Source organism: Carassius gibelio, chromosome B4, assembly GCF_023724105.1.
Source record: "Carassius gibelio isolate Cgi1373 ecotype wild population from Czech Republic chromosome B4, carGib1.2-hapl.c, whole genome shotgun sequence".
In the NCBI taxonomy this organism is placed as follows: domain Eukaryota; kingdom Metazoa; phylum Chordata; class Actinopteri; order Cypriniformes; family Cyprinidae; genus Carassius; species Carassius gibelio.
Genome location: NC_068399.1, coordinates 18249341 through 18270082, shown reverse-complemented (window position 1 = coordinate 18270082; position 20742 = coordinate 18249341). Strand labels below are relative to the sequence as shown.

The window sequence follows — 20742 nt, the reverse complement described above, 5'->3', positions numbered from 1 at the left end:
AATTCTTTATAAATTATTTACAAGTTTAAAAACACCCTTTAAACGTCTTTAAAAACTGCATTTATGGCACAGGACTGAAAGATAGCAAGACCCAATGTAATTTAGAAAAACAGTTAAAAGAATCAGCGCAGACAAAATGTATGTGATTTGACTGAACAAGACAAAACCTCAAAATCAATTGCAAAATATACTGTATTTGTAGGCTTTTATATCAAATATCATGTGATCATATCTGATTAATGGATGTACAGTAGTTAATTTGTTACATGCGTTTAATCAGGCCCTAGTATTAAGACAATAATAGGACACAGTCAAAAGTGGCTTAGGGTTTGAATAGTTTATTCTTTAAAGCAGACCAGGTGAACAGGCCTGACCTTTTTGTGTGAACGACGAGACAAAAAACGGTAATGAACATCACACGCAAAAACACAACGAACAGCTGAAGGATGTGACTAGTGCAATGGGAAGTGTGATTGTGGTGGGTTAGCAGGGTGGATCACAGGTATGATGACACTACACAACCAGACCAACTCAGAGTTCTGGGATTCTACTGTGGTTGGGTCTAGAATGGCCTAGTGCGGCCAATATTTGTGGTCTAGTTAGGTTCTCTTCACTGTGTGCTATCCTTTGAGAACCAAAAAATGGTGCATTTTCTGGTTCAGGTGCTCAGGACCTTTGAGTTCCACCTACTGTATGATCGCCGCTGCTTACGGATTCTGTCCATTTGAGAAATGGATGCCAGTTTCCCTTTTACTGGATAAAGGTGAAATAACAGGAAGGAGATAGAAAGGTAAAAGTGGTATAGGAAAAAGGGCAAGGTTCAAGGGTATCTAGCTCTCAATTGACTGCAGATTCTGCTTCAGCTCTGCTCAGGTGTGTCTTTGGGTGGTGTCTTTCCTTGGCAACAGTCGATAAACGGTGAGATCACTGATACAAACAGGTCTCCCACTCTTCCTGCCCAGAGACTTAACCTCCAGTCCTCAACTTGTCCTAGACAAAAAAAAAACAAAGTGTGTTAAGAAAAAAAGCGAGAGATGCAGTGGCACGTTTCCACGGCATTTGCATGCAAATTCACAAGGAGAACGAGAGAGTGAAAAGGAAAAAGGAGTGAATGTGAGTGCATGTGTGCATATTCTTGAGAGATGAACCACACAGCAAACCAGGGAGGAAGCAAAAAGCCCCAACACAACCAAACATAAACATGTGGCTCTTTCTTCCCGTCAATATGCATCTCTCACAGGCTACTGCACCCGATAACAGGAAGTAAGAATCCCTAGAGTGAGAGAAGGAGAGGAGAAGATAGACCGGCGTCACGGTCTGTCGTCAAGACTAGAAAAATGGAAGGAGCCATAGAGACATTCTGAGAGAAAACAACAGATCTGTCCTTATTTGAACTCAGCAGCTGCAACCATTTTTGTATTCATATTTAACATCTATTAAGAAATTAAATGAGGATATTTTTTTGTTCGTGCTGTTCTTTTCCATACAATAAAAGTAAATGGTGACCAACTTTCAAGCTGAAACAATGCATAATAAAAGTCCATAACATACTATAAAACAGTCCATGTGAATAGTGTGCTATATGCCAAGTTATATGAGTAATTTATGTGAGAAACGCATGCAAATGCAAAAGAATTTTCAACAAAAATGTCTTAAATCTGATTTATGGTATATGTACACATGCAAAGCACCAAATTTGAAGATGTGCATATATAATTTGTTTTGTTTTGTTATTATTAACAAAACTGAAACAATTAAAAATCTACATCAATAAATAAAGTTGAAATCAAATTAATGACATATTTTAGATGAAAACTTAAATTAAAACGATTTAAAAATGTCACCTTGCCAAATAAATTATATCAATTATTTTTAAACTTGAAGTACTACAATTACTAAAAAGCTAAATAGAAATATTTTTATATATATTTAAAACTAAATGAAAAATATATATATATAAAAAAAACTTTAGTATAGGGGACCAATTATCTTTATTAACATATTAGTAATGCTTTTTAATATGCCCATTATTAACACATTATTATTAGTAATTATTAAGCACATATTTGGCATGAACATATTCTACATTACTAATCTTACCCAATACCTAAACTTAATACTTTACAAACTAGTAAAAAGTAGCAAATTAGGAGTTTATTGAGGAAAAAATCATAGTGGTGTTAATGTTGAGAATTGGACATTAAAATAAAGTGTGACCAAAAAAATAAATAATACTATTTTTAAAAAAATACAAACACTACAGAAAATGAAAAAATGCATAACAAATACTAAAACGAAAACGAAAATTTAAAAGGCAAAAAAAAAAAAAAGGAAAACTAATAAAATGATAATAAATACTCTAATAGTACACAATGATAATAAAAATCCTTGGTCACCACTTACTTTTATTGTATTGAAAACAGTAGTATGTCATCTCTTTTTGTAATCTGAAGATGTACAATATAGGCGTAAATAAATCTTTAAGGCACCGCAGTAAGGCAATGCATTTCTGTATCTCTCTCACGCACTCACTGTTTATTTTGAGCATGATTTCGTAAGTTCTAGACTAGAGAAAAACACTCGTACAGGTGGTGGCATTTGTCCCAAACCTCTGAAGGACACAAGTCTGAGGCAGTGGAAAATACGCCTTGGCACAAACAGATGCTGTAGTCACAATCTCTTCCACTCTTTCCTATAAGAGTGGACCACAGTTGAGAGAAGAGAAGAAAAGAGAGAGGGAGGGAGGGAAGGAGAGAGGGTGAGGAGTGTTTGACCACGCGTTAGGAATAAGAAAGAGCGAATGAGAGATCGCTGACGATAAAGTAGTATTCATGGTGCTTTGAGAGGAAGAGGGTGTATATTTTATCTCTGGGCTCAGGGCACTATCGGCTCGGGGTTGTACCGCAGTCACTGCTTCACAAAGTGATGGAAGAAGGAGAAGAAGGTCACAGCCAAAATATTATCAGTCCAGCAAAGATAAACCATGGAGTAATTACGTCCACAAAGCCACAGCCGTGACCAAACACTGTTGTTGCCCTCTCTAGTACTCAGGCCGTATCAGGGGAATTCTTTCCCCTTTCGCTCTTTAGCAATGGTGACCACTGATTAGAGCCCCTCTATCTAGATTCTTTCAATAAGACTTGTTTATACAAATATACAGAGCTATCCGGTCCTTGTTCTCTGAAAATGACAAAGATAAGATCCTGAGGGACTTCCAGATCCAGACAGACAAGCAAGGACTGGCCAGAATATCAGACATTGTGATCTACAGTGGCGATAGATGGAAGTCAAAAATGGCAGGGATTTAAGGAGAACCTACAATACATTGCAAGTCAAAGCCAAGGTGACAGGGTGTTACTTGGTAGAAGATTTAGCCAAATTAGACTGATGTCAGCATTGAAAGATTGCTTGACATGCCCTCATCCTTTAAAATCAAAAGAATGCAAGTCAAAACATTACAGACCAGACAAAGCATTTATTTTTTAATCTAATTTCCTATGATAAACACTATTTGATCTAATTTACTATGATGCTATGATTATATTTCACCATAGCATATTTAGAGTTTGCAGTCTGAACTGAATAAAGAAAACAAATGAAAGTCTGGGTGCTGATGTTAAGACTGCGTAGGGATCATGCAAACAAATAAAAAATGAGCAACCAAAACACAGAACAAAACAAAAAACCAAACAAAACAGAGCACAACAAAACGAAACAAACAAAACTAATTAAACAAAACAACACAGAATAAACAAAGGAAAAATGTGTAGACTTAAAAAAAAAAATACTCTAATGATGATTCTTGAATTGAATTGGTCAAAAATACTTTTTTTTTTTCACAGCAGTTACTCAAATAGTTACTCAAGTAGTTGTGGAGGCCTGTTTCCACTACTGAATAAAAAAAAAGGTCATTGCCAATTTTTTTCTCGCAATAGCGAGATGTAAACATGCATTTGCGAGAGAAAAAAAAGTCTGAAATGTGAGCTAAATCTCACAATTACCTTTTTTTTCTTTTTTATTCAGTAAATGGGCTTCCATAAGAAACAGACTAATACATTCAAAAAAAGTGTTTAGCTGAAGCAAATGGTATCTGTAAAGCAAACCATAGCTCTTCATATATTCAAAATACACATTTTGCTTGGCTGCACAGCCCTACATCCCTTTCTCTCACAGATACACAAATCAGATAATCAGTTTAGCTATTTTGTCATGCTGGCTGTTGTTTTTGGTCTTCCTGTGTGACTTTTTATTAAACAGGTAACCTCTGTTCCTCACAGCCGAGTCAATAAAATCATAAAATACCTCATGCCATTATTGGAATCCATATTAAATTTACCAAACAGCAATACTAAGAACAGGCCTGCGCACAAGAACATGCATATACGCAAACACAAAAACACGAAAACATTAGAGATGCTAAAGAAGTTACAGGTAAATTTGCCGCATACACAACAATGAATAAAACATCTCTTTATTTACATGATGTATTGCTTAAGTGCAGCAGAATTCACAGCGCTGCTTTAAACTAATACCCCAGAGGGCAACATTCTTTCGCTCTCGCTCCCCAAACTGTGCTGTTGTAAAAATCTAATGGAAAGACACATCTGAATATAAATTGTGTTTGCATGGAATAGCTCAAATGTGCAGAGGAGATTTTTGGAAAGGGTCGGTCCAATGCTGCCCATTTCCATCCTTGTATTACAGAATCCGGACCAGAGACGCTGGGAACGGGCATTGTGGGACGACGCTATTTAAATGACACGTCCCTGTTCCCACTTACTTCATTTAACACACACTTAGGCCTGCACCAAGAACAGCAGCTGTCAGCTGGAATTATGGAAATGAGTCTTTCGTCTGAGCCTACAATTTAGAGTGAACTCAGTGGAGCCGGTAGCCAAGCGGAAAGTGAGAGAACACTGGACAGAAGTTTGGTTTTGTAAATGGAGGTGCGGGTCAGAGTGTGTTATTACAGGGCTTGGAGAGAACGGCAAGGCAGTTTGACTGGATCTTAATGCCGTGGGCTAAACAGCAGCTGTAGATGCTAATTCGTACGCTGGGGTTGCTGGGAAATGGTAGAACATACAAACAGAAGACGCACACACTAGAAGGTCTTAATACATACTACTAGCACTATGGGCATGAGCAACAGAGGTTTTTGACTTACATGGGTGAAGATTTAATTCTTCTACAACCTATTTTACATTTATATTAAAAAAATTAACATTTCATATTATGTTGAAGCATTTCTCATATATATACATGTATTAATTATAATATATATTCTTATTTATTAAAAAACTAACTTCTGGAAAACAGTACTTTTAATCTCATAGACACACACTCAGATATTTACCTGTTTTGCACTGTTGACACACTGCATGTATTGAGAGGCGATGTTGGAGCACAGCAGACTTTTTCCAGCATTTTCTCTGTAGCACTTCAGAATCTGGCCCTGAAGGTCGGTGCACACTGGACTAATTTCATACCGCCTGAGAGAGAGAACAAAAAAGTAAAAGAGGGGAAGAAGGAGAGAGTAAAAACAGTCAGAGGACAGATATATTTAGCAAATGAATGTGGTCATCCATCATTATTACATTTTCCATTTTTAATGAACTGATCCCGTGGCAGTGTCAAAGAGCTGTTAAATGATATTCCTGCTTTGTTTTCACAAGCAAACATCAGATCAATGGCTTATCAATAGCGGAATTGATTGGTGCAGAATTAGTTTGCAGCATAATTGCACGTTGGATCACAGTGCAGGAGGTCTAACGAGGTGCCGCTTAAAGACATACATCAGCTGAAGACATCCTGAACCACACATATTCAACCTAAGTCAACAGAAGCCATAGGTTTTTATAAAGCTGGTTATCGTTACTAACCTAAACTCAAACAAACATTTATTTTTGGCATTTTTAGAATAAATAAAAACACTATTTACTTAATGTATTAATCGGTTTTGACTTTAGATGACCTTCACATGTGTCTCCACAGGGAATTTGTCAGATTTAGTTAACTTCTGCTGACAGTTTTGTCCCCTAAGTACAGCTGAGTAAAGCCACCCACCCAGACAACAGAAAGCAGTATTAATCAGTGCAGCTTGTGTCTCTGATGTGTAGACTCTCCAGTGGTAAGATGGTCCCTCTCTGACACACACACACACACACACACACACACACACACACACCTGCGTCTAAACCCACCAGCTGTACCATCTGTCTAAGCCCAATAGACCGTCTGCACCAATAAATCCGATAGACAGCAATATCAATTTACATTTTGTGACAAAAAAAATTGATGATCTATAATTTAATGTTTTAATGTAGTATCAATATCTGTATGTAACTCTAATGGTATTTTGGAAGAAACCACAAAGGTGAGACTTAGCAAGCAACTCATCTCGAGCGCTTTTTCCAAAATGTATTCGCAAACACCCCAGAATTTCCATCTTTGACCCAGACAGCATTGAGTTTCCTGCTGGATTTTGCAAGCCCTTGCAGATCGCTATCAACAACTCGTCCATCCTTCCAGGTCACAAACAGAGCAGATTTTCAACCAAATACCATTCTCTGAATGAGATCCAGAGGACACATGTGGGTCACACTGGGCGTCCAGACGAAGACCACCCGGTTCCCATGAAATCTGAGGCCCAACGTGGCCTAAAACGAAACATCACCTCTGTCCCCGGGGGATTAGAACACACACACAAAACTCTTCATTTGACAGGGGTGACCTTTGGGACAGCAAAAGGCAAAGAAAGGATTGGGTTGGGAGGGAGATGTTATCCTGCTCTATTCAGAGAGGCACTCTTTCTAGATCAGACGCGATCTAATCCGCGCCGTCATTCATATTAGCTGCTCTGAAGGGCGGATGAATGAAGGAGTGAATGGACGCCCGCTGTCAGTCACCGTCTCAACTCTTAGGGTCCCGGAAGGACTGGGGATTCACCCTCTCTCTTTTCTTATCCTTCTCTTTCTATATCTCTCTGTCCTTTCCTCAATCCGTTCACTTAAATACACACAGCTGCTCTCTATCACAAATCCTCCCTCTTCTAGACTATCACAGGAAAAAATATATAAAAAACATCAGAAAAAGACAAAAAGAAATACAGAGTTTAGAAATGGATAAAACAAGACAGAAATTTGTACTTCTATGTTCAAGGGTCGTGGACAATATTAGAAATAGAGAATTATTAAATATATAATATATACAATAAATGGAACTGACAGCTAAAAAACTTCAAATTACTGAATTACATAATTTTTTAAATTGTAAACATATAAATGAAATGTAGAGTAATGTACAAAACTTCAGGTTCAATAAGGTTTTTTTTCCAATTAAGAAATTTTAGTGATTAATCAAATACAACTTTCAAACTCATCCTCTGTACCACAAGGATCTATGGATAATATTAGCTGAAAATATATGTATATTTCTGACATGATGATCTGGTACACGCTACTTCTAATCTTGCACATTTTACTTCTAATAGTCTGCAATTTAGGATTGAAAATAAAAACTGTGAGGATAAAAAAAACAACGACTTTGCTATTCAAACACATGATGTGTGTGAGTTTTAATACTTAGTAGCATTATGAGTAATATAGCCACACATCAACAGAGCTGAATGGCACCTTCGCAATCTTTTTTACTTCTCCCCTTCTCTCCCTCAGATCAGGCGTCAAAATGCAGGACAGCTCTATAATATCGCAGACGTGTATATATTTATTTATGTCCCCGCGTAAATCCCTCCGTCCAGCTGAAATGGTTTTTGGAAGAAAAGAAGTAGATGTGGCTCATAAATCACAGCGAGCAGGCGCTTGGATGACTGTGACACCGAGGGCTGAGAGAGACACACAGATATGAGATGCTTTATCACAGGAGGAGCGAGAAAGAAAGAAAAAAGAGCTTCTGAAAGAAAGGCAGGAAAAGGACGGAAAGAGACTGCGGTCTAAATTACCCCATGCTTCTGCAACCTTCCTTTTAACCTACACTAGCACATGAAGGACTTCCTATAGGTGTCCAGGTCTGTAGGGGATTTACTAGGCAAAAACCATTCGGCTGCAGTAGCATGGGGAAAAAGGGTAGACAAAGACACAAAGACGCTCTTCCTGCAGCTTTCAGCTTATTCAAATACCAGCACGCATTTCTCAAACAGTCTTAATTCTGGCAAATCAAGACTAATGAAATATCAGTCCAGTGTTTTACAGTCGGCGCGGATGAACTGGGATCTCTCTCTTAACAGACATGTGACCATCCGTCATCATTATGAGCACTCGCAGTCTAGCGGGGTGAAGAGGTTAAGCGTCCACTTCTGAAAAAAAAAACACATGTATGTTCATTTAGGAGCTGACGGCGTGTGTGACAGGCGGACAGAAATCAAAACGAATGAAGCAGTTACGAAGAAAAATGATAAGCGCTCATTTTCGGCGTTTTTAAAACGCGATCCATCAGCGAAGACGAGAGGCCGGGGGCTGCGAAACCAACTCGCATCGTCCCATTACCTGTCGGGATGGAAGGAAAAGGTGGAATTGGGGAAAGAAGAGAGGCTTCTGGATGGAGAAGATGAGAAAAGAGGTCTGATACCAGGGTGCGAACGGCAAAACAAAAAGATGAAGGGGTGGCAGGGAAGATAAGAGAATGATATATAGGTAAACCCAGACACGGTAAAGATGTAACAGAGCTAAAAGTGGCCTGCCTGGAGTCTGGAGAGACACTTTTGAAGATGATGAGGGTTTGATAACCTGTGGCAGCGCCAGAAATAACTGTGTGTGTGTGTGTGTGTGTGGAGCTTTTCTTGTTGAGTAAGAAGGCCATTTACTCTACAATGATATTCTTTGGCGTCAAGCCTGGGAATGACCTCTTTTAAAACAGAACACTTAGCTTAAATATTGTGGCTAGTTCACTTATATTCCTTGTAATAGCTATAATTGTGTTCTCTGAAACAGGTCAAGCTGTGTTTCAATAGGCAGTCAAACTTCATGGCCTTTTAAGAGGAGTTATTTCTTCTAAAGAGTAGCCTATTACAGTCTGAGATCTTGCGGTGTATGATGGGGTTTTTCCAGCGAATGCCAACACGATCTCATGCAGGGGCAGAAATAATCTCTATGAATGTATGCAAATGCAGGTGATAGGGATGCACAGTGCATCAGTACTGTATCGGTTATCAATATCTGTTGATATCAGATATTAAATGGTGTACGCTCATTTCCAGTACTTTAGAATTGAATCCTGTTAAATATGTATTCCCTCAACATAATTTAATATTCAAAGTTAACGGTTAAAAACATACAGAATTTAATAACAAAGTCAAATATTTTTTTAAATAAAATGTATAATATATAAATCTAGAATACATATTTTGATAATAATAATAATAAAGAAGAAGAAGAACAAGAAGAATACTGAAAATAATAATTTATTATAAATAAATGAAATTGTAGTATCAATAAAATAAGTTGTAGTACAACACATTATAGTATTTATTGTTTTTATTTACACAAAATACATTTTAGAAAAATGATTGTAATAAAGTGATATAAATTGTAATAATATATACAAAATTTTTAAATGTATAATAAATCATTTAATAATAAAATAATATTTTTTTTATTTACACTACTCAATTTTAATTTAATAATATAAGAAAAATTATAATTTATTAAAACTGCCTTAAGTTCAGTTGTATTTCCAATTATATATTTTTTAGAATTCAGCATTTTATTTATAGCATTTATATTCACAAAATACTAGTGGATTTTACATTACTATAGGATTTTATCTGACTGTAAAGAAAACTGTTTTATACTAATGCCCACTATAGCATCCCATGACAGTAACAGCAATGCTTACATATAGGCCTTATGCATATTATAACACATTCCGACAATGATGCATGAAACCAAGTATTTGTATCCATATACTTGTGTAGCACGTTTAGTGTTTTATTCCATATTTGGTTTAACTATTCATTAAAAGCATACTGATAATCACAATAACAGCGCGCTGGGACACTAATTCCAACAAGTGCCCTTTGACCCAAACAGGCCACGTTAATGGGCGACTAAACTGGGTGAGCAGGGACATCTAAACTCATTCAGAAAACAGAAGATAGCAGAACATAGGGAGAGGTCAACGCTGTGAAACTGCTTCGGTGTGACAGAGTATGGCAACCCCCTGGGGACACAAGACAAACACACAGAGTGCATGCTTAAACACAGCATCACAGGAATGAGGCAAAGGTCAGCGCTGACAGGTGGCTGGAGAAAACATCACACTCTTCCACTCAACCATTTATCTGTAATTCATCCAGCATCCACGGCTGCGTAGCTTGACAGGATGTGTGTGTGCATAAGTTTATGAGGAAACAGAAGTTTTGTGTGTGTGTGTGTGTGTGTATGAACAGCATCAAATGCATGCGTGAACATGTAAATATAAACATGGGCCATATTACACTCTATTAAATTTCAGGAGTGACAAACATTTAAAGAGTGAACGATTCCTCTAAATTATCATTTTATTTATTCACAAAACAGCATCTTGCATGTTTGGTATCCACTATTTTTGACCAAAGTAATATTACAGTGACCAAAGACTTGTTATGTTGGGCTATTTTAATCTAAACACAGTTGACAGAGCTCTTGAAATATTGCCATGTCTGCTTATTATAAGCCACAACACTTATTAAGCAACTTTTTGGCTTGTTGTGTAGGCTCAAAGTAAAGCGAATTCATTTTTATGCAGTTAATAAAGAAGGCAGATGCAGGTTATGAAATGTTGGTAAATGGTTTATCTTTAGGATAATGCAATTGGATTTAAGTTTATAGGCTTGTACTCATTTTTCATTATTTTATAGTAAGATCTGGCAACATTAAAGAGTTGTTCCCTGGGATTTCTTGCATCAAAACTCTTATACACATTTAAATAACGTCATTAACAATTCCTGTACAGTACACGTCACTACCCATATTTTTGAGAGTAAATTTTGTTGTAAATAGCGGTTGTCACTCCTGTAAACAACTGAACTGTCTGTGAACAGAACAGGACTAAAAGGTGAACTGATATCCGAATTTAGCAGCAGTGTATGCCATACTTTTAACATCCTCTGATCGAAAACCTTTGTTGTTCCAAGAACAACATTCCAAATCATAGCCCTAACCATATCCATTGTCTCTAAATCCAACCCCTATATTCCTAACCCTGACCCCCAATTTTCAACCTTAAAACCATCTCAACCATTCCCAATCCAATTCAAACCCCTCCTAAATGTTTACCCCCAAAACCCTAACCTCTATTTTTCAACACCTAACCTCTAAACATCTTAATCCTCACTTAACCTTGACCTCAAACCCCATCCCTCAACCCTAAATCCTAAACTCTACTTTCGCCCATCTTATCGGTTCAAATTCTTAACCTTAAACCATATCTCCAGCCCACTGGTTGATAAAGTCATTCCAACCCTAAACGACCACTTTGTCACCATATTGCTTTGTTTCTAGATGCTCCAAGTACTGTTTGGCCTACTAATCCATGCCTTACACTGTTGACATCAAATTAGTTTTTACACCACTAAAACCAATATTTGGGAGAGAAACGTTTATATATAAATTCCACCAATGCTCAATACATAAAATAAAATCATGGCAAACGTTCATGGCATTGCCCTCTTATTATGCACAACATAAGGGAAGACAGACAGATTTTCCAGAAGCCAAACCCACATGCACATCAAAAAGCTTTCAGCTACTAAGAGAATGAAGACGTTGAAGAGACAACCATTTACAGCTTCAAGCAAAAGATTATCATATCAAACTCATGTTAATTCCATCGTTTATGCAGATTTGGACCTCCATCTCTAGGGCAGTTTCAACTTTCAGGAAATCAAAAGGCTCAGACAAAACATACTTCATTCTTATTACCCAACCCAATTCCTGATAGTATCTTATCACCTGTTTTCCCTTTAGAGGGAGAATAATGTTGGAATATCCATTTGGGAAAAGCAATACAGACAGATGTGTTTCTAATGTAGAACCTAAACATACACACACACACACACACACACACCTGTGGCCACATCATTCATAGCTTACAGAGACTTTGCAGTTTCTTTTTGTCTTTCTCACGCACACGCCGTTAAACCTCATTATTCTCGAAGTCAGTAAAGCTTGCATCTTTCCTCATGTAACATCAGACCCTGAAGACATTTCATTACATACAAAAACCCTCTCACACGCTCTCCTCCCACCATCCCGTAATCCAATCACAGTGCTGCTAATGCACCTCTCTAATGCAATCAGCCAATCAGAGCATCCACTGTGGCCTCGCTGGTCACATGACACCCCGGCCCAGGCCTGTGCGAAGAACCATGTCAGGCTAATGCTATTTTAATGCATTTCTTAATGCAATTTAGCATTAGCTGCACAACCTCCCCCCTCCAGACTCCAATTCTGCCCCACTGGACACCACGAATCAATTTCTGACATTTCTAAAGAGACGATGATCCCTGTGTTGGCACTGAGGAAGAGGTATAATGACAGCCTAATGCGATCTGTGAGCGCAGGCTAGTCCTGAAACAGGCTGGCCTCCTTTCACTTCCCCTTAGCCAACATGCATTACTATTGGGGCTAATAGGCCACATTAAGACATATGGAGCCAAAATGTCCTATAATTGTAGAGCTCCTCAGTTACATGTTTCTAGCTACAGTAGCCTAATGGCCAAGACTTCACATTCATGACAAGACTGGAAGTTTGTCACAATATATGAGAGAAACATCTTTAGCGTGTTTCCGGATCAGGTAATCCATGATTGCATATGTGTTTGTAGATTCAAAGGGATATGAAATTCTGGTCGTTATTTACTCATCCCCATGTGTTTCTTTTTAAACCCCAAATGTGTTATTTTGCTATAAATAATAGTTCTTGACAAAGAAGATTTTAAGCTAACATTTCAGTGAATAACAACTTAATTTGGACTCCGTTCCTCACACAATGCTACTGTATGGCTTCAGAAGAATATAGTGCATGGTTTATAATGGTGCCCCTGGTTTCCATTCACTTTAACTGTATTGAAGTGAGCAGCTTGGACATTTGTATAAATGTCTTCTTTTGTGTTCCACAGAAGTCAGTCAGTCATACAGTTTATGCTATAATGATATGGATTGAAAATGATATAAAAGTGTGTAAATAATGAACATTTTCATTTTTGTCTTATAAAAAAAGAAATTATTTTACATGTTTTATAGTGTGTGCGTAGGCTGTATTATTGTGTATGTATAATAATACTTAAGATAGAGGGAAAACTATTTCAGATAAATAAATTAGCATAAAATACTAAATTATAAAAGATACCTGTTGCACAATAATCATATAAGCCACATTGATCAAGCTTTCAAAATAATGAATGACAGCATGTGGAGTAAATGTATTTGGACTTTTTGTGTGTGTTATTCTGAACTCACTTAAACTTGGCGTTGACCTCGTCTGCTGCCTTTTGATGGTTTTCATTTGTAACCTTGTAGAACTGGGCACTCTGAGGAAGAGAAAGATGTGTGTAAAAAAAAAAGCTTTTATTGTACAGTATGTACATCTTAATTGCCTCTGTTGTCTCCTTCAGTTTGAACAGAGATAAAAGTACATTTATAGACATAAAAAGCTCACGCAAAAGTTGTTTCAAAGTGTCAACAAAGATGAAAAGGTCATCACACTAACAGATGATGGCAATCTAAAACCTTATGAGGTTCTTAGTGAAGTGTGTCAAGAGTAGGTGGGCAAAAAAAGGATCTTGATAAAGCTTTCGGGTCGACGATTCGAAAAGATAACTGACATTTGAAAGAAAACGGGCAGAATGTCAGATGTATGACTGAATTTGAGGATGTGACAACAAAAACTTGCTCAAGCTACATCCATAAAGAGAGCTCTCAATCACAGCCAGACAGGTTCATCTCACATTCACTGTCTCACACACACAATCAATACAAATGAAAGGCTACAACCATGAGGATCAATAATTATATCTTAGGCTTTTAGTGAAGCTACTGTATAGCTTCTGATGGACTGCGCGTCAAGTAGAAATCATTTGTCTAGTGGCTATCAGAGATGTGGTCCAAAATCAGTTTCTTGTCAAACATAACAATGGTTGGTAGAGAGAGATTTTACCATAAAAGACCATTAACAATGCTTACATTATAAAGTATTGTAATTTATTATTGAACATTTATTTACTTTATTAATAAAATATATTTAAATAATGATATTTAGGCAAAAAATATAAATGTCATGAAAGAAATGCTAAATTTAGTGCAAAATCACACACACAAAAAAATTTAAATAAATAAATAAAATAAAATTTAGTTACCAGTTAATAGTTACCTGCTTATGATAGTTTTATATTCTTGCCAAGGCAAACCATTTGGTCTTTGCTTAAAACTCTGGTTTCGGACCCTTTGTGGAACTAGAGAATTAAACTATGGGATCTAGGAAGTTGAACAGCCGCCTTGCACAGAAGCAAAGTTCCAAAATAATGTTTGATTTCCCCGGAGTGGATACTGACAAGTCTGCCATCTTCCTATTACTGGAACAACGGCTCTGAGAGTTAAAGACGATATCAGGTACAAGCTTGACTCGGAGGGGCCTGATATAAGGGAACAACAGCAGTGATTTTAAGAGCATGTTGTGATGATGCAGATCTGATGGGAGGAGTCAGTAGTAATCAGGGCTACACACCAAAAAGACGCTGGCCTGAAGCAAAAATTGATTACGTGGAAAGTGAGTTGGACCTCCAAACACATGCTCTAAAACCCCATGACCTGAGGGACGGTGCAATTTGGGAGGTCTGCCATTTCCCTTGATTAATGACAGAGTGGGATAGGTACTGATTTTGATTTCAGAGTTGGGCCACACTGATTTAGTGGCCCCTCCATCAATCTGAGAGCAAACGTTTACCACCCACATGCTCTCTCATCAAACCCTAAACCCCCATCTTCATCCGCCATAGCCTGAGTAGACTTTAATCAGATTATGATTACAAAACCTGATCTTAGAAATCTTACATCTTAACAATAATTTTCAAAAAAGTTTTTAAAAGTTTTAGAGCATACATTTTTCAAGCTGAAAAGTGTTTATTTAATAAATATTAGCAATTTGAAAACTCTGACAATGACATTTCACAACCTGAACTAACTTAACCTTGTCACAAAAAGAGCAAAAAAAAAATCTAGAATTTTAAAAGGCTTAACACATTAGTAAAGGTATGCAGTAGTCATTTCTATGATGAGTTATTTAGACCACCTGACTTTTGCAAATAATTTTGCTTTTATTAGTTATACACAATGTCGTATGTTTTGCTTTTATTATTAAAACAGTTTTGTCTGTTGGACCAAATAAACATGTTTGTCACAACATATTACTTTGATTTTGCTTTTATTATTAAAACACAATATCTTTTGTTGTGCTTTTATTAATAAACAGTTTTGTCTGTTGGACCACATTAATTTTTAAGTCATAACACTTTACTTTGATTTTGCTGTTATTATTAAAACACAACATCTTATGTTTTGCTTTATTATTAAAACAGTTTTGTCTGTTGGACCACATGAATGCGTTTGTCACAACCCATGCCTTGATTTTGCAAAAGTGTCTTATTATCATTTATTGTATATTAAATAATGATAATTAAAAACCCTTGTCTGTTGGTTGAACCGCAAATTTATTATGATATAATTTTGCAAAGTCATGTGATCTAACATCATATAGATGCTTTGATTTTGCAAACAAATTGTATTATTTCTTTTGATGAACTTAAGTCATTTGGTGCAACTAACAAAGTCATGTGATCCAGCAATGACTGGACATGTTATAATGTTGCAGTTGTACTACCCTGACATTTTTTAAGTCAAAATAGCCTCATGGTTTGAGGTACTTTATCATTCATAGCCTTAGCAAGCACTACTAAAGAATCCAGTCCTTTACCTGTTCAACAAAGCAGCTGTCAGACTTCTTTCTCACCTTCTGTTTACAGGCATCTAAAAATAAAACTTTATTTAATCTGGTGCGCACAGGGGTATTATGAACTAATGAAAGAACCTCCTAAAAGCTACTCCTGCCACTGACGGTGCATATAGGTGGTGTTTTGAAAACAACCCCATGTTCAAATTAAATCTCGCAGGCTTTATAATGAGAGATCTGAGCAGTGGTGCAGTAATCAGCAGGCTGTGTTATCTCTCACAGACCAGAGAGGATGTGAGGGGAAACCCCCGCCGAGACAGCCATTATGGCTCAACAGCACGGCGGCCATATTGGCTCTGCAGTGCACCAGCGGAGACGTGAGACAGAGTTTTAACAAATCAAAGCTGGCGACTGCAAACGGAGAAGGAAAGCAGATCAGAGGCCTGTGGAGTCAAGCCTTCCATCACTGCCTCGTACTGCGAGTGACTTTGAAACAAAACAGATGAGTGGAAATGTTGCAAACAAGCACAAATGCTGTAATTCAGTGGCATTACATTAAACATCCAATCCAAGCATGGAAAATATTTTTTAGAGTGACATATTGGTGACATTTCAACTCATATGGGTTTGGAACGGCATGATGGTGAACAAATGATAATAGATTTTTAAGCATTCAAATTTTTACTTTGCTTGTGGCTGTCTGGAAGTAAAAACAAGGGGACATGAGTGTGAACGCAAAGCTCAAGCTGTGTCTCTTGAGTAGATAAAACTCAGCTAATTAAATTAACGAGGCCTCGTGCAGGGACAGACTCTGTCCCTTTCCAGTGTTTCGTCTACAGTGAGGAAGAGATAATGACCACACACTGATCTCAAATAAAACAACACACACACTCTTCACTTAACAATGCTGTCAGTAAGCAATGGAAACAGAAAGACAGAGCGTTGCATGCAGAGAAGAGCGATTTAAATTCAAATCCATGTCTAGCCTCACTATGGGTTACTACGTCCACATCATATAGTGTTGCTAGGTAACAGCCCCTGAGAGGCTGAATCAAAGCTTTGAATGAAGAGTAAGTTGTAGAAACTAATGTTATGCTACATCATGTGATAAAATGTATGGATTATTATGGATTCAGTGTACTCTGACATAGGAATAGGTTGACCAGTAAGAATTTCAGGACATACGGGTCCAGTTGTGCTCTTCAAAATGTAATGGGATTGAGAACTAAAGTAAAAGAAATTAAATAAAAAATTAATTAAGAATGAAAAAATTAAATAAAATAAAATAACCTGTTTGTTGGCAGATGGGGGGAAAATGGATCATTCAATTATTCCTTTTTACTATTGATTCATGATACTACTACTACTACTACTACTACTACTACTACTACTACTACTACTACTAATATTAAGGATAACAATAATAATAATAACAATTAACTATCAATAATTGTTTTGTAATCTCCATAAATTATACACTTCAAACCCAGATTAGGAAAAGATTCCCACATTGTTATTTATTTTTTTATTTAATTGAATTTAAGAAATATTCCAATATTACAGAATTACAATAGACTCAATTTTTTTTAATTTTTTTTTTTTTACCAAATAAAAGAACACTGAGCTGCAGATGAATTGCACTATGGGAATTTTATCACTGACTCTGACTAGCTTGGTATGTCATCAAGGTTTTCTTACATGTTACTGAGCCAGACCATAACAATGGAAAAGAAAAAGGAGAAAAGAAAACAAAAAAACTTCTAATTCTGAACAGGCAAACATACAGCCAAAGCCACTGCAGTCAAGTGCCCTTGAGGTCATTTAAATGCCATCGCTCATGCCAAAAACACTGTATAAACAGCTTTTTTCAACACCTCAGACTTCATCCCTCCACTGTGATCATGGAGCATTATGAGAAAGACACCAAACTACTAATAATTCAATTGAGGAGGAAAAACATCCCGAAAAGAAGTACTGAAAAAAAGCAGAGCGCTCAGTTGAAATATGAGATTGTATTACAGAGAGTATTGAGTGAAAATCTGTGGCGAATATATACGTACAGTACATATATAGATATTGTTTCAAAGGCAATTTGAGTGGCCGCACGAATAAGTAGGCTGGAGGTGGCAGCCGCCGTCTCTGAGCTGTGATGGGCTGTCAGACACAAGCCACTGATAAACGAGCAAACGCAATTGAAAGAGACATGTAATATATATCAGCGTTTTATTCTCTTCTCTCTCTATCTCTCATTCTCTCTCTTATTCCTGATCGCTCCTGGTACTGTTACAGTCCAAAGGCTAGGGAAAACTCGGAAGACAGAAGAGACAAAGAGGAAACAGTAAAAACAAAAACACCTTATTGTGTCATATTCAAAATCATTCCATTGCTTCCCTAAATGATATGCTAAGTTGCAACAAACTAATTTTTTTTGTTACTTTCTTTCTATTTTTGTTACGTGAAAGATTTTGAAGAATATACTAGTTGCTCTTTTCCATGCATTTGCCACGAAAAGAACACAGCACTATTAAGTATTGTAAAATTGTTTTATATGACTCATACACTATACTATTAATCATCTGAAGCTGTTTGTATGAGAAATGCAAATGCGTGTAAATGCAAGTAATTATTTGATGAATATCTTGATATCTGCCGTACCTCTCCTTGGCATGCTTTTTTTTTTTTTTTTTCACAAAACGTGAGTTGGTCACGAATGAGACATCGAATAAAACACAACAACGACAACAACACAACAGACAATTCGGCCGCACGTCAACATTTGCAAATAATAAAAACTATTTTGGCTACTTATTGTAATTAATTATTATTTAAATTAATTTAAAATTAATCATATTTATCAATTATTTTATGAATTAAAAAAGGAAGCAAATAAACATTTTCCGTGAACAATATGATTACATCCCTTTTATTATTTATTCTAATTAATTTTCTTATTTCCATTATTGCAAACAATTATAATTATTATTAAATTACATAATAATTATATCCCCAAAATATATATATTTTATTGTTATTAGCACATACTCTAACTCTTCGGCACATGATGGTTCTTGCATATAGAATAGGATGGTATACTGCATATGGTCCTTACTCTTTTCTAAGCCATTGCCTTGTGTAAAACCTAGAGCATTTATTATTTATGATGTCTAACCAACAAATCCTGATCCACCAATCCATTGGGCTCAGACACACTAGAGTCCAGCTGAGTGTGTGTCTCTCTCAGAAGGGTTAAGGACTGTGTGTGTGTTTGTGTATTTGTTGACACAGAGCCGGGAATATTGAACGGAGATCGTTAAGTGATTGATGAAGCTGCGAGCGATCAATAACACCTCCGCATGCAGAGTTGAAACGGTCTAAGAGCTGTCCTTGGAAAGAGACAGAGAGACTGAACTAAAGCTAGCTGCCTGGTGCAAGATCAGCTAGTTTCATGGACACAGGACAAGTCTAATGACTGACGTAAATGGAGCTTTAAAAGAATATTCTGGGTTATTTTCTAACCTAGTGTCTATGGACTGCATTTGTGGCATGCTGTCGATAACCACAGACTCATCCTTTTATTGCGCGCAAACAAACACAGAACACAGGTACAGTAAATCAATCATAATGGAAGCTTTTGAGCAGCTTTTTTGTTCTTGACTGTTCCAGATCAGCACTGATTATACTGTGCCTTTAGACAACAAAGTGTACTGTAATGTACTGTAACTCTATTAAAGGCAGGTGCTCTGCTAGTTTGTTGCAATCATGTTTTTGGTTGTTTCTTTAACAAACATAATTAGGGCTGCCCCCTAAAAGTCCAGAAGAAAATAAAATGCTTTTAAAATTTAAGTCCACAAGGCCTACAAGGCCCATAGTTACAGAAAAACCTATATATACATAAGTGCTTTGCTGATACTAGAGCAGGTAAATTGCAGATTAAATGAGTTGAATGAGCAAAGAGAGATATGGTAGCAAAGGGCTAAACTACTGAAACAACTACGGACACAACCTACACTTTAAAATGGGTCATCACCAGAGATCGACCATTTTTGCACACTTTCACACCCCCTTCTGGGAGCTTAGTATGTGCATGCCCGTTTGAGGACGAAGAGTCTGAGGTGAGGAGAGGTGGACGCCTCCCATCCCAGAGGCGCAGCGGAGGATCTGACCATGAGCTGCAGGAGGGTGTCAGTTTGAGGACACAACAAATGAGCGAGCAAGGTTGCCGAGGGGCTTCAGCCGCACATTACAGATCAAGACAGCCTGCCTCGCAATGGTATTGTAGAGCAAGACAGCCTGTCTCACCTCTGCCTCTATATAACACAGGACAGGCTGACTCCCATTCTGCCTCTATAGCTCAAGACAGCTCATCTCGCATTCTGCACCACGCATTAGTGAGCAACTGTCAAGCATTACGGTTATATCATATCATGTTAGTGATAATGTAGCGCTTTAGTGTTCATTGCTATATATTCAGGAACTGTAGATAATGTAACTGCAAATGTATAGGTCTTACCCTTTCCTTTAGCTTGGCCAATTGTTCTCTGTAGAAGGCGTCCTGCTTCCGGAGCTCTTTATCTCTCTCCTCTAACTGTCTAGCCTGTGGAAAACACACAAAAACACACAACAGGATTCAGTACAAATCCCGTAAACTATAGGAGGACCTCAGTTTTGTAGAATCTGTACACCACAAAAAGAGATATTAAGTATGGCGTTCATGCTGCTCTTTTCCATATAATGACAGTAAATGCTCCAAAGCACCCTAATAATGTAACAGTTGACAATATGGCTTGTTCACTATATTTGAGC

General features: G+C 37.1%; 1 protein-coding gene across 2 annotated transcripts in view; it reads right to left on the bottom strand.

The window, feature by feature from the left end:
• Positions 1-322: 322 nt before the first annotated feature.
• The window catches only part of chchd3a (coiled-coil-helix-coiled-coil-helix domain containing 3a), a 58763-nt gene continuing 38343 nt past the window's right edge, over positions 323-20742 (bottom strand). For both annotated transcript variants that reach the window (XM_052554767.1, XM_052554770.1), the window contains 4 exons: positions 20450-20533; positions 13455-13525; positions 5354-5489; positions 323-990 (listed from right to left, as the gene is read on the bottom strand). In XM_052554767.1, the coding sequence (XP_052410727.1) occupies positions 967-990; positions 5354-5489; positions 13455-13525; positions 20450-20533 (315 nt within the window). In that variant the 3' untranslated portion in view covers positions 323-966. The remainder of the gene's footprint in view (positions 991-5353; positions 5490-13454; positions 13526-20449; positions 20534-20742) is intronic.